Below are 13,994 nucleotides of genomic sequence, written 5' to 3'. Positions count from 1 at the left end.
GCCAACACCGCTCCAAACATGAATGATCAGCCGGATGGAGACGTTCCTCATGGGGACGATGGTGAGTGATGTATTCATTAAATGTCCCTTTCATAATTTCAGATTGAAATCTTTTCCATGTGTTGACCTACAAGTAATAAATCTTAATTATACACACTTCACATCACATCATGTCATATCATATTATAATCACATTATCAAACACAACAAAAACAATTTCAATCAAGGGTTTCTGAATTTTAAACAAACGATCTGTGTGTGGGCTGCTAACACAGGAGTCAGCGATGAGGGTGATGAGGCCGATGGCGATGTGGAGGGAGGGGGTCAGGGGGGAAGTCCAGCAGATTCAACACACCAGCCGGGGAAACCGGGCCACATGCCAGTCCGTCTCAGACGTAAGAGGCATAAAACCCTGGCCAATAAGGTTCAGGATTTCCAGGTATTGTCTGAGTTTCAATCACAGCTTTCCTGGATAATCACAAAAGTGATTCTTAGTGATAATAATTGCATAAATGAAAGCAGGACTGGACATTTACCTTTAATGAGTGTATGTATCTGAGCGTACGTCTGCATATGTAATATGAGTAATCTGATGTCTGTGAGAAGTCAGTGAAGAAAGAAACAACCTGTTGCTTACAATGTCCAGATTCGTATTCGAGTTATCGAGGGACGGCAGCTGCCTGGCAACAACATCAAGCCGGTGGTGAAGATAAATGTTTGTGGACAGACACACAGGACAAGAATAAGAAGAGGAAATAATCCGTTCTTTGATGAGGTAGTGACTTTATATCACTTCTCCCCGCCCTTTTTTAAAATAATAAACATGAACATGTGCTTGTATTTTTGGCTTTACTAGCTTCACTATAATTAACATTCTCTAGCCTTCTCTTTGCCACTGAATTCCCGCCAGCTTCAGTAACCCCCTGAGCTTTTTCCCTCTCTTGTTTTGCAGCCGCGTATGACATCTTGGTGCTTGAAGGCAGTATCCTCATCTCTCTCGTGCTCTACTCCTCTCTTACTCATTTTCCTCTTTTCAAAGCAAACGAATATCAGCCATTAAATTGTAAGTCCGTCAGTGGTGCTTATCCGAGTCACTTGTGATGATGTGTCTTCTCTATCCATGTTGATAAAAACTCGTTAGTGAATGACGTTGTCTGTCCCTCAGATGTTTTTCTACAACATTCATATGTTGCCCTCAGAGCTGTTCGATGAGTGCATAGGCATTCGGGTAAGTACAGATGCTATATGTCGTATTTTCTCACTAAATTGTAATTATAATTGTTGAATGTCTTGTGATTTCGTTGTACAAGGAAACAATACCGACACTTTGAATCCTTGAATCCTTTCTGGCAGGTCTTTGACTCCTTCTCCCTCCGAGCTGACAGTCTGATAGGAGAGTTCAAGGTGAAGCCATTTATTTCCTTGTCTCATTCACCTGTTTACATTTGACGTATGTAGAAATGTGGCTTTCAGATTTGATGTATTGATCTTTTTCTGTCTCTCTCAGCTTGATGTTGGCAACGTCTACGATGAACCTGGTCAGTCTGTCTCTCCATACATGCTGATAAGTAGCTGTAACTTCGGATGTGTTTAAGACTTTGCGATGCTACAATATAACACAGTATTTTGTTTTTTTTACTTTTTCACTAGATCAGATTTATACAAATTATTCAAATAGATACATTCAAATCGTTTATTCTATACTACTACTTACTACTTTTCCATACTACTTTTTATACTACTGTAATATGCTGTATGGAGAATGCCATTTTTCAAGCCCATGGACAGTTTTTTAGGCTATTCTCCACCACATTCTCTTGCAAATTATATATTGTTTTTTTGCAATATTTTGTACAACATTTTTATATATGAATAAAGAAATGAAACTAAACTTTTTTTCACATTTAGATCATGCCATAATGAGGAAGTGGCTCCTTCTGAGTGATGCTGATGACTCCAGTTTGGGGGCCAGAGGTTACCTGAAAGTCAGCATAGTTGTTGTGGGGACTGGGGATGAGCCACCGGTAAATGCTTCCTCCTACTGACATTCTAAGGGGACCTATTATGGATTTCTGTATTTTCTGCATTATATATCATGTTACATCTGTGATAAATGTATTCACAGATAACACATATACAATACACTGTACTTTTTTTTAAAACTACGATCAGTGTAACTGCTGTATTCTATTCCTATTTCCATCTGAACATGACCTATTCATGTTGAATATTTATGAAAAATATTTCGGTATATTTTGGTCAACGTCTTTCAATATGGCAATTCACCTGTCACATATTTTCCTCACATTGTGCAGTCTTAACGTAAATATATAGCTAAATGTATCATTCCCTCTGCAGAGTGAGAGGAGAGAGCTGAATGAGGAGCAGGATGACATAGAGAGTAATCTTTTGGTACCAGCTGGTATCACATTGAGATGGGCCACACTCAGCCTCAAAGTCTACCGAGCGGAGGATATGCCACAAAGTAAGTGTCCTGTACGTACGTACATGTATGTATAGCCCCCAAGAAACGTCTTTTGAGAACGCATCCTGTGTTGCAGTGGACGACGCCTTTGTCCAGACAGTAAAACAAGTCTTTGGAGGGGATGGAGATCGGAAAAACTTGGTGGATCCATATTTGGAAGTGAGCTTTGCTGGCAAAAAGGTATTTTTAATGATTGAATGTAACGTGAAGCTGATTGTTTTTATGGCCTTAAAATATGTCAGATATGAAATTTTTGTGTTTCAGGTGTGCACGAGAATCATTGAGAAAAACGCTAATCCAGAATTTAACCAACTCATCAATCTCCAAGTCAAGGTACGTATCATTGGAAAAAAAGATGTGATTCATTCAACTCTTCATTAATTAACACATTGTTTACCTGTTTAGTTCCCGTCCATGTGTGAACGCGTCAAGTTGACTATGTTTGACTGGTGAGAGCTGTGATCTATGTGCTGAGTTTCACTAGGAGCTGTAATATTTAACTAATCTTATATTTAACGTGTTATTAAACTCCTGATACAGGGACCGTCTGACCAAGAACGATGCCATTGGAACAACCTTTTTAAATCTGAGCCAGATGTCCTCAGCGGGCGGGGAACTTGAAGGTGAGCGTGCCATGTATTTCTATTTTTGTATTTACTGAGAATTTGAAGTATGATATCAGATAAGATATGGGGTGTTTTTCTTTTCTTTTCAAACAGACACGCAAGATGAAACCAAGGGGTGTCTGACTCTACGTGACAAATCAAATGATAGTTTCTAAAGTGGCGTGTATACTGACTGCATAGTAAAAGTTTAGATTTATCGTACAATTGGATGTGTGTTGCAGTTGGTGCTGTGGCAGGTCAGGTCGGTTTCCTCCCAGCTTTCGGGCCGTGCTACGTCAACCTGTACGGTAGCCCAAGAGAATTTACCGGACTTCCTGACCCGTACGAGGATCTCAACTTTGGCAAGGTGGCTAATTATCTCAGCTCAGCATGGGGGGGGGGGGTGTTTCTGCTCGCACATATATTATTTCTATTTTTTTCTTGGTGTATACATGGAATTATTACACTTTTCAAATGCAGGGTGAAGGTGTTGCCTACAGAGGGAGGGTCCTTGTTGAGCTGTCCACTCAGCTGGATGAAAAGGTTGATAAGAAAATAGACGCCATTTCCAGTGATGACATCTTGGTGGCACAGGTATATTCAGGACCAGATAGAACCAGATAGATCCTTTTAAGGTGGATTTACCACACATGAATGAATAAATGAATGAATGAATGAATGAATGAATGAAAATGTTACAAGAATAGAGTTAGAAGACACCAAAAAGGAAAGAGACTGACTAAAAATGAGACAATTAACATGTTAACATACTAAACAAACAGTCCAACCTGATGTCTTTTACAGCCTTTGGAAACAAATGTAATGCATATAGACATTTACATTAAACAACCATTCAGTTTAATCAGAATAATTTCTGAACGTTTGGTTTGAATTGGAAACATATTGTGAGATTTGGACTGTAAAAGAAATGTATTGATAATTTAACACAGTCTAATGCATGTGTATCTGTGTGCAGAAGTACCAGCGGAGGAGGAAGTTCTCTCTGTGCGCTGTGTTCCACAGTGCCTGCATGCTCCAGGAGCCTGGCGAGCCAATCCAGTTTGAAGTCAGCATTGGGAACTATGGCAACAAGCTGGATTCCACCTGCAAGCCCCTGGCATCCACCACTCAGTACAGCTTTGCTGTGTTTGATGGTGCGAAACTGGAACTAAGGACTAAACCGTAGCACATGTTCACTGGGCATGTTAAACTCCTAAATGTTAAAACTCTGTATATAGGTTTCAAAGTCTAATTAGCAAGTGTCAGCAGAGTCCTGCTGTGATTAATAATTGTTTTGTCCAGGAAATCACTACTACTATCTGCCCTGGGCTGACACGAAGCCTGTAGTGATTGTTACCTCATACTGGGAGGACATCAGCCACCGACTGGACTCCGTCAACATTCTTCTCCTCATCGCTGATAGACTGGTGAGAAAACATGTTTGGCGCAATGACTAAATGGTGAACATTCTTCAAGTGTTACAGTGTCTGTGTCGTTTCTTTCTAGGAGTCCCACCTCATGTGTTTAAAAACGGCCATCTCCGCTAAGATGTCTGAGCCACAGATAACAGATGTTTGGGTCAAACTCATCAACCACTTGATCGAGGACCTGGACAGGTGAGACAGAAGCTCCTCCACTGCTAAAATCTAACTTTGGATGTAAAAAAAAGAAGAAATAAAGTTGGTGAAGTACAACTCTTTTGTGTGCAGTTTCCAACTTCCACCTCTGGAGGGCCAGCCCAACCTGACTGCACTGGATCTACAGTTGAAAAACCTGCGTGATTCTGCTGTGGAAAGCCTCAGACAGACGGCCAGCCGCACAAGAGACGAGGCCCCAGATGTCAAGGCAACAGTCTGTGACATTGAGGACTGGTTAGAAAGAATCAAGCAGCTGGCAGAGGAGGTCAGAGAAACACGGCTAGGTTTCTTCTGTGCAGTTAGTTTGAGCTAAGACACAGCACTGTTTGGATAAATAAGAACAACTACCGCATTGTTGCTAACGTCTCCTTCTCTTGCTGCAGCCTCAGAACAGCATGCCAGACGTCATCATCTGGATGTTGAGAGGAGAGAAGCGTGTGGCTTACGCCCGAGTGCCAGCACATCAGATCCTATATTCCGACTTCGGCGAGCAAGCCTGTGGCAAACACTGCGGACGCACGCAGACCATCTTCATGCAGGTGCAAGACGAGATAACACATTTACTCCACTGTACCATCCAGCAGGTGTCCATGCATTGCGTTCTTATACATTTTGTTTTGTCAGTATCCGATGGAGAAAAACAAAAGTGTGAAGATCCCAGTACAGCTGCGGGTCAACATGTGGCTCGGCCTCTCTGCCCATGAGAAGAAGTTCAACACTTTCTCAGAGGGAAACTTCAGCGTGTATGCTGAACTGGTATGGTGTATGGTGGTTTTACCGAAACTTTAAGAGCTCTCTGTGTCTGTGTGTGTGATGTGTCTGTGCCATCTCTCTGCAGTACGAAAACCAGGCCCCAGGTGTTTGGGAAGTGGGGAACCACTGGCCTGGTTGGTCGCCACAAGTTCTCAGACGTGACTGGAAAAGTGAAACTCAAACAGGAACGTTTTCTACCCCCACGTGGTTGGGAATGGGAGGACGATTGGTTTGTTGACCCTGAGCGATGGTAAGTTGGACAAACTCGCACATTCTACAGCGTTCTCATGCAAACAGTTTGTGCAGTTCAGCTTTATCCTCCGTTAATCAAAAATAACCACACACTTAACAGCCACACTAACAAATCATTGGAACACAATCACAGGAAATGAAAAGGAATTTGCTAATCTGCTTTCTGCTAATGTTTCTCCCTCCCTCAGTGCCTCCTGCCTCTGAAGGGCTCACATTCCCAGCCAGACTTTTTGTAAATGGTCTTAGCCCTCCAAAGCTCGTCTTCCTGAGCTGTTCTGCTCTGTTTATCATACATAGCTACTGCTTGAGTCACAGCCACTCATCAGCTGCCGCTTCTGTTTTCTAAAGCCTGTTGACAGAGGCAGATGCGGGCCACACCGAGTTCACAGATGAAGTGTTTCAGAATGAGACCCGTTTCCCCGGTGGGGAGTGGAAACCTGCTGCAGAGCCCTACACAGATGTGGTACAACTACACACACACACACACACACACACACACACATTCAACTTTGTGTCACTATGTGAAAAATGCAGGTGATGATAACTGAACAAAGGCTTGTGTATTTATGTTAGATGTCATTGTTATCAGTTGCTCCTGTGCTATTATGTACTTGCTCAAAGTAAGAAAACCTTTATCGCCGGGCTGCAGTTCAACTCAGCCCATGGGAGTGTTAGATTCAGCTCATTGTTTTGGCGTGAGGGCTCTGATGTTTACTCCTAGTCCAGATGCTGCAGTGTCAGATAGAAAGTTTACGATTTGTGAAATACCCAGTTACCAGCCAGACAAATGTAGCTGGTGAGTTTAACTTTCATATCTAAAGTTTCATCCTCACACCACAATTGCCAAAAAACAAACATTGGGATTTATATTGTAAAAATGATCATTGATAATTGATTATTTCACTGATGAAATTCAAATTGCTTTTTAAAGCGTTTTTTGTTTTATGGGTTGATTTTGCTACTTTTTCTTTCTGCTGCTTCTTTATTTGATTTTATGAAAGAAGTTTATATATCAAGAATGTGGTTCGTTTATATATATTTTTAAATAATTCTTATTCTGGTATTGGAATCGAAAGCAATGTTCGTGCTACCTCATATGTCTGATTACAACAGTGAGTGTGTGTGCGTGTATGTGTGTGTGTGTGTGTGTGGTGTGTGTGTGTGTGTGTGTGTTTGTGTGTGTGTGTGTGTGTGTGTGTGTGTGTGTGTGTGTGTAGAATGGAGAAAAAACTCAAAGTCCAGGAGAGTTTGAGTGTCCACCTGGATGGATGTGGGAGGACGCGTGGAGCTTTGACAGCAACAGAGCTGTGGACGAGAAAGGTAACATGACCACATGATGCAGGCAGACTTCTGAGATGTAAATCTTGTAAAGGTGAAACATTCAGTATCTTTTTGCACCAGGTTGGGAATATGGAGTTACCATTCCTCCTGATGACAAGCCCAAATCCTGGGTTGCAGCAGAGAAGATGTACCATATCCATCGCAGGAAGAGACTCATAAGACCGAGGAAGAAGACGTCTGACAAAATGGTTGCCGAGGTACGAAAAAAAGTAGATGTTCATTTGAAAGATATCCAGAAAACCATCTCTCATTCTCTGCAGAGACGAGAACCAGGAGAAGGCTGGGAATATTCTTCCCTGATTGGTTGGAAGTTCCACAGGAAGGAGCGCTCCTCTGACACGTTTCGCCGCCGCCGCTGGAGAAGAAAGATGGTTCCATCTGATTGCATTGGGCCGTCCGCCATCTTCAGACTGGAGGGGGCATTAGTGAGTCTGCAGTTTATACACGTCTAAATGGATGTTCTTTAATGGTTCCACATGAGGCAGTTGCCATGGTAATAAAATAACTGCCATTTGAGTCACATCCTGTCATTTTTCTTCTGCATGTGCTTGTTCCTGTCACATCTAAACAAATAACTCATGAAGGTCATTAAGCTGTTTGAGCTTAGGTCACGTTTTGACTTCATTTGTTTGTTTGTTTATTTGTCAGCAGGATTGATTGAATGGAAATTGATTGAATGGAAAGGGGCATTGTGGAGCAAGGACACAGTGTATTCTTGTTCTTCATCCAGTTGTCGTGTCCTACAAGCCTGCATGTTTTTACACAGGGGGTTGATGTTGATGAGAAGGCCAGCAAAACGGATGCAGCAAAACTGTTTGGTGCCAACACACCCACTGTTTCCTGCCACTTTAGCCGTAAGTAATTGTACCAGATAAAGTACAGTGATGGTGATTAAAACCTTTGTCCATCTACTTCCTGTCTGCTTTCCTAATCACTCGTGTGTCAGGTGTCCTGTAAGATTATATTGTTCGTGCTGGTGATGAATTGGTAACTGCTGCTGACTCCCTCATCTCTTCAGGGTCTCACACTTACCAACTGAGAGTCTACATATACCAGGCAAGGAATCTCTGTGCAATGGACAAGGACAGTTTCTCAGGTAAGAATTAGTAAATAAAAAGCTCAAGTGGTTAAAACCCTCAAGTACGACATAAAACAACCAATGATGTAAAATGTTGAGAATTAGAAATGACATCCAAACATCACACATCCTGCCTCACCATTCAGTCACAATACTAACTTGGTCCATTCCAGATCCTTACATCCATGTGTCATTCCTGCACCTGAGTAAGACCACAGAAGTCATAAACGCTACGTTGAACCCCACCTGGGATCAGACTCTCATCTTTGAGGACATTGAAATCCATGGCGACCCACAAACTATCATTTGCAACCCTCCGGATGTGGTTTTGGAGCTGTACGACAGCGACAAAGTGGTGGGTTGTATATTCAGGTTTTACTGCGGAGCTGAGATTCATGAAGGTCTCTCAAATGCCTGTGTTTTCTTCACCAGGGTAAAGATGAGCCCATGGGTTGCTGTATTTGTCCACCTGTGGTGAAACAAACTCCAAAGCTGCTGTGGTTCCCTGTCACCAAAAGGGGGCGCAGTGCTGGAGAAGTACTGATGGCGGCCGAGCTTCTACTTAAGGACAAAGTACAGACCCACGAAAGATAGAAAACATACTGAAACATCTATAATGTGCACTAACAGGTAAATATGCTCTTCCCTCCAGGGCAATGAGGGAGATCTACCTCTTGTCCCTCCCAGACGAGGCGAGAAGCTCTACATGGTTCCTCAGGGAATCAGGCCTGTGGTGCAGCTTACTGCGATCGAGGTACTTCACATGGACATTCAGCCTGTTAGTTAAATTATCTTCACACACATTAGAGCCCAACCACATTCTTTCGGTTGTGGTTGCATTAATCATTTGTAATGCCCACCATGATGGTTCCTGAGGGTTACTGAAGTGACATAAGCTGTGGCTAATCAGTGCTGGAAGGAGATGGAAAGGAGACATGGGGCTTCAATGGCTCTCGAATAATCATACACTTCAATTTGAACAAATCACTCACTGCCCTTCCGCCTCATATAGGAGCGGTCAAGTTCCTCAAATCAGTCCAAATCTCTTAGTTCCTCTAGTAAAAGAGAACCATAAAAAAGGTCTGTTCAGAGGGCTCTGAATCACAATGACAATCAGAAAAACTTTAGCATTTACAATTTATCTACGGTGTATCTCCAAGTATTAAAAACACACTAAAAATGAACATATGAAACTCTAAATATGCATAAACATTTATACATACCTGAGTTGTACAAAAACTAATTGTATTGCGCATTACCTCAATAAATATGTCTGTACATGGCTTGTACTTAGTGTAAATATTCTTGTATCCTCCCAGGTCCTGACTTGGGGCTTGAGAAACATGCGGACCTACCAGTTGGCCACAGTCTCTTCTCCCAGTCTGATAGTAGAATGTGGTGGTGAAGTTGTTCAGACGGCCGTCATCAAAAACTTCAGAAAGAACCCCAACTTCCCTGGATCCGTGCTGCTCCTCAAAGTGGTACTGACCCTTGAACCTTTCAGACTCTGTATGTTTGTCGATTCTCAGCACTCCTAACATCACCAGCTGTCCTGTGTTCCAGCCTCTTCCCAAAGAGGAGATGTACACCCCTCCATTGTTGTGAAAGTCATCGACCACCGGCCCTTTGGTCGGAAACCTGTGGTGGGTCAGTGCACCATAGACTGCCTGGAGCAGTTCCGCTGTGACCCGTATCGCATTAACAGTGAAGTCTGCATGTCTGCCAGAGGTACACACACGTGCATACACACCTAGATGCAAACTTAATTACACAGAATTTATATTTTTCTATATTTTGTTGCCATTAACTTTGCAGTGGCAATGATAGCTGCTGCACATGGAAATATTGTCATAAACATTGAGGAGAGCCCAATTATGAAAACTGAGGTAAATGATTAAAACACACACAAGGATTTACAAAAAATGTATTCTTCTTTTATGAATAAATAATAATATTTGCTTCTTATTCTGCAGGCTCAAGCAGATCAGGTGATCTTTTCTTTATCTCACACATTTCACCCTGAGAAAAGCATTGTTGAGTGAGTTGTTGCTTCTTGTGCAGGAAGAAGAAGCAATGGACTGGTGGAGTAAGTTCTACGCCTCCATTGGCCAGCAGGAGAAGTGTGGTCCTTACCTGAAAAAGGGATACGATACATTGCAGGTGACGCATTAGGAGAACTCTGCACAAATTCCGTCCTTGTTGTCTTTGTGTTTTTCAGTGTTACACAAGCAACAGCCAGCGAGCTGTGACAGACTCTTCTACACAGATTATGCATGATCCTTTTGTGTGCATACAAAACAAAGCTGCATGAAGAGACACTAGATGTTTGCAGAGTTATGCTCGAAATTGTGTTGAAATTCAAAGAGACAGATTCTGCTTGTAAGAATGTAAAAAATCAGTCAATACTCAGCCTGACTCTTTCTGTATATGATATAACTGTGCATATGTGTGGCTGACATGGTTTTCAGGTGTACAACTGTGAACTAGAAGATGTCCCAGAGTTCCAGGGGCTCGCTGATTTCTGCAGCACTTTCAAACTTCAGCGAGGAAAGATGGAAGATGACGAAGAGGACCCAACTGTTGTGGGAGAATTCAAGGTGTGCAGACTGTCCCATTACTCTTGTCACCATGAGCTGCTCCTGCTGTCAAACAGCAGCCGTTGTCTGCCATCTAGTGGCGAATTTGGGAATGTCAACTAAAGTCAATATCACCGAAGCTACGTATACAATCACATGATACTATATACAGTATACAGTGTGTATATATATATAATATGTTGCCCAAGACACTTCTATTATGATTAAAATGATGTTAATAAATTGTATTTATTAAAACCTGTATAATTGGCAGATTATCTGTATGTGTACTTGACAGTAGATTTTCAGTCTCTATGTTTATGTATGAATTACTAATGGCTCTGTCTACACAGGGCTCATTTAAGATTTACCACTGCCCGATGATCCTGGGGTGCCATCGCCACCCCGTCAGTTCAGAGAACTTCCTGAGAGCAGACCTCAGGAATGTGTGGTTAGAATATATGTGGTGCGTGTTATTGATCTGCAGCCTAAAGACACAAATGGCATGGTGGAGTGCTTTTTAAGCCTGAACTAACCATGGCTAAAAGGTTTAAAAGGTTTTGGCAAATATACATTGGGTTGGTATTGAGTGAAAACGATCAGTCCTTTTCCTCTCTCGTCAGTGTGACCCATACATTAAGATTACACTGGGGAGGAGAACAGTGGATGACAGAGATAACTACAAACCAAACACCCTCAGTCCAGAGTTTGGGAGGTCAGTCAGTGGAATTGTTTTGTTTTGCAGTGTGTGTTTGTTCAAATTAAACCAGTTTATGTAGAAACAGGAAGGATGAGCAATGAAATGACTCCAGTTTTATATTTAATTAATAATTTTGTAATTTTTTATGTAGGATGTTTGAACTGTCCTGCTTCCTGCCTCAAGACAAGGATTTGAAGGTCGCTGTGTACGACTACGACTTACTGACCAGAGATGAAAAAGTGGGTGAGACAGTCATCGACTTGGAGAACAGACTCCTATCCCGTTTCAGGTCTTGCTGTGGCCTCCCGCAAACCTACTGTGTGTGAGTATGGGACTCTGTATGCAGTTTTTTTGTGCGTGAAAAGCCAAACCCGTAAGGCGCTATTTCTTCTCAAAGTCAGATGAGTCCTTTATTGGTATTATTTTCTTGCAGCTCAGGGGTTAATCAGTGGAGAGACCAGCTGAAACCTTCTCAGATCCTGCAGAATGTGGCCAGGATCAGGGGCATTCCTCCGCCACACTTTGAAGGAGATGGAACTTCACTGTCTTTTTCAGGAAAACAATACAACCTGCAAGATTTTGGTACTGCTTCCTTTGAATGAGCCGAATTAATTCATCAGTCTAATCAGAATTTCCATTCTTTCACTTGTCTCAACTGATGGACACAATATCTCATGATGCTTGTCTGTTGCCGTTTGCTGTGTCCTGTGCAGAGGCACACACTGTGATCCACACACACTTAGGCCCAGCCAGAGAGAGATTGGCCCTGCATGTTCTCAGGAACCAGGGTTTGGTGCCAGAGCACGTTGAGACCAGGACACTTTGCAGCACCCACCAGCCCAATTTGTCCCAGGTACGTAAAGCAATAGCACAAAGTTACATGCGGCCTCCAAAATGTCCTCTGTATGATCACTGTGTGAAAGGGGCATCATCTTTTTGACACATATAGGGTCGAATTCAAATGTGGGTTGATGTCTTCCCCAAGAGCCTTGGACTGCCGGGACCTCCATGTGATATCACAGCACGCAAAGCCAAGAGGTGAAAAAACATTTGGGAAAGTAGGAATGATACTAATGCATCCATGGGTTAAAAATGATCTTTGAAACAGGTATTACCTGCGGGCAATCATTTGGAACACAACTGAGGTGATTCTGGATGAAACAAGTGTCACTGGTGAAAACATGAGCGATATCTACGTTAAAGGGTACAATCAGACCTCTGCATTTTATTTTTGCACTGTAAGTCTTGCTTTTTTTCAACCTCACTGTCTCATGCGTCGCAGATGGATGCCCGGAATGGAGGAAGACAAGCAGAAGACTGACGTTCACTACAGATCCCTGGATGGAGACGGAAATTTCAACTGGAGATTCATCTTTGGGTTTGACTACCTGCCTGCAGAGCAGCTCTGTGTTGTGGTCGAGGAAGGTGAGCAAGATCACCGAGCCGCAACGACCAGCTGATTGTTACTCATGTTTTGTTTTGTTGTGCTTTCAGTGGTTTAATCAGAATCTGTTTATAGGAACACTTCTGGAATCTGGACAAAACTGAATTTCGGATTCCTCCCAAGTTGATTATCCAGATATGGGACAATGACAAATTCTCATTGGATGACTACTTAGGTGAAAACCATTTCTACACAAAAAGGGAAAATGTTAAAATTCTGATGACTAATTGTCAGTTCATATCGCTGTCACAGGTTCACTTGAACTGGATCTTCTCAATTTGATCTCTCCTGCAAAAAAGTCCTGAAAAGTGCAGCCTGAAAATGTTGCCTGGAGCAGTGGGCTCGGCCTCTTCTAAGAAACCGCTTCCCAGCTCGCTTTTCTCCCAAAGGTCTGTGCGAGGTTGGTGGCCCTGTGCGATGGAGAAGGATGGGGAGACCACTCTCGCTGTATGTATTAGTACATTTGACGGGCCTCAGTTGTGATTTTGAAGTTGATGTGCATGTGTGTGACTCTTCTAAAAACATTTCAGGGTTAAAGTAGAAATGACCCTGGAAATAGTGGAGGAGAAGGAGGTGGGGGAGCGACCTGCTGGGAAAGGCAGAGATGAGCCCAATATGAATCCCAAACTGGACCCACCAAAGTAAAACATTTGGTCCTTTAAACAACATTAAACACTGTTTTTTACATCTGTAAACATTGCTGTCTTGTGTCCCTCTACCAAGCCGTCCTGACACATCTTTCTTCTGGTTCACAAACCCGTGCAAGACCATGAAGTTCATAGTTTGGCGCAGATTCAAGTGGATGTTTATTGGAGCGATTCTTCTCCTGCTGGTGATCTTGTTCTTTGGGATCCTGTTCTATTCTCTGCCTGTAAGATCACTAACTTAATTAATTTAATTAAGATTAATAAGTAATTTTAATTTGATAAATAGTTATTAAACTACATCCCCATTATATATATTCTGTTTTCCATACTGTGTTGTTTTCTGAACAAATTCTAATGCCTATTTGTCATCCACAGAATTACATCTCGATGAAGATTGTGAAGCCTTTCTCCTAGTTGACATTATAGAGACTGTGCTGCAGAATCCACATCTTTACTATCACTTAATAGAAATATGC

General features: G+C 42.3%; 1 protein-coding gene across 1 annotated transcript; it reads left to right on the top strand.

Annotated features, from left to right (window-relative positions):
- Positions 1-376: 376 nt before the first annotated feature.
- LOC144741359 (myoferlin-like) lies at positions 377-13,932 on the top strand. The gene is given in 52 exon segments (XM_078623930.1): positions 377-439; positions 647-775; positions 1,166-1,228; positions 1,354-1,404; positions 1,508-1,538; positions 1,909-2,024; positions 2,359-2,485; positions 2,562-2,665; positions 2,750-2,818; positions 2,891-2,934; positions 3,026-3,121; positions 3,292-3,457; positions 3,571-3,684; positions 4,067-4,244; positions 4,393-4,517; positions 4,597-4,706; positions 4,800-4,992; positions 5,111-5,266; positions 5,352-5,483; positions 5,566-5,580; positions 5,582-5,730; positions 6,081-6,195; positions 6,950-7,052; positions 7,134-7,270; positions 7,334-7,498; positions 7,840-7,927; positions 8,092-8,169; positions 8,325-8,506; positions 8,584-8,724; positions 8,804-8,905; positions 9,471-9,632; positions 9,715-9,745; positions 9,748-9,879; positions 9,967-10,037; positions 10,125-10,139; positions 10,213-10,311; positions 10,620-10,748; positions 11,081-11,093; positions 11,096-11,235; positions 11,351-11,442; positions 11,579-11,749; positions 11,861-12,009; positions 12,141-12,280; positions 12,377-12,465; positions 12,536-12,631; positions 12,710-12,842; positions 12,947-13,046; positions 13,124-13,173; positions 13,175-13,316; positions 13,401-13,512; positions 13,595-13,742; positions 13,894-13,932. Coding segments are annotated over 52 exon segments (5,595 nt in total).
- The last annotated feature ends 62 nt before the right edge of the window (positions 13,933-13,994 follow it).

Source organism: Lampetra planeri, unplaced genomic scaffold (genome assembly GCF_965212315.1).
Source record: "Lampetra planeri unplaced genomic scaffold, kcLamPlan1.2.h2 scaffold_517, whole genome shotgun sequence".
NCBI classification, from domain to species: Eukaryota; Metazoa; Chordata; class Hyperoartia; order Petromyzontiformes; family Petromyzontidae; genus Lampetra; species Lampetra planeri.
This window is presented reverse-complemented; position numbering and strand designations above follow the sequence as displayed.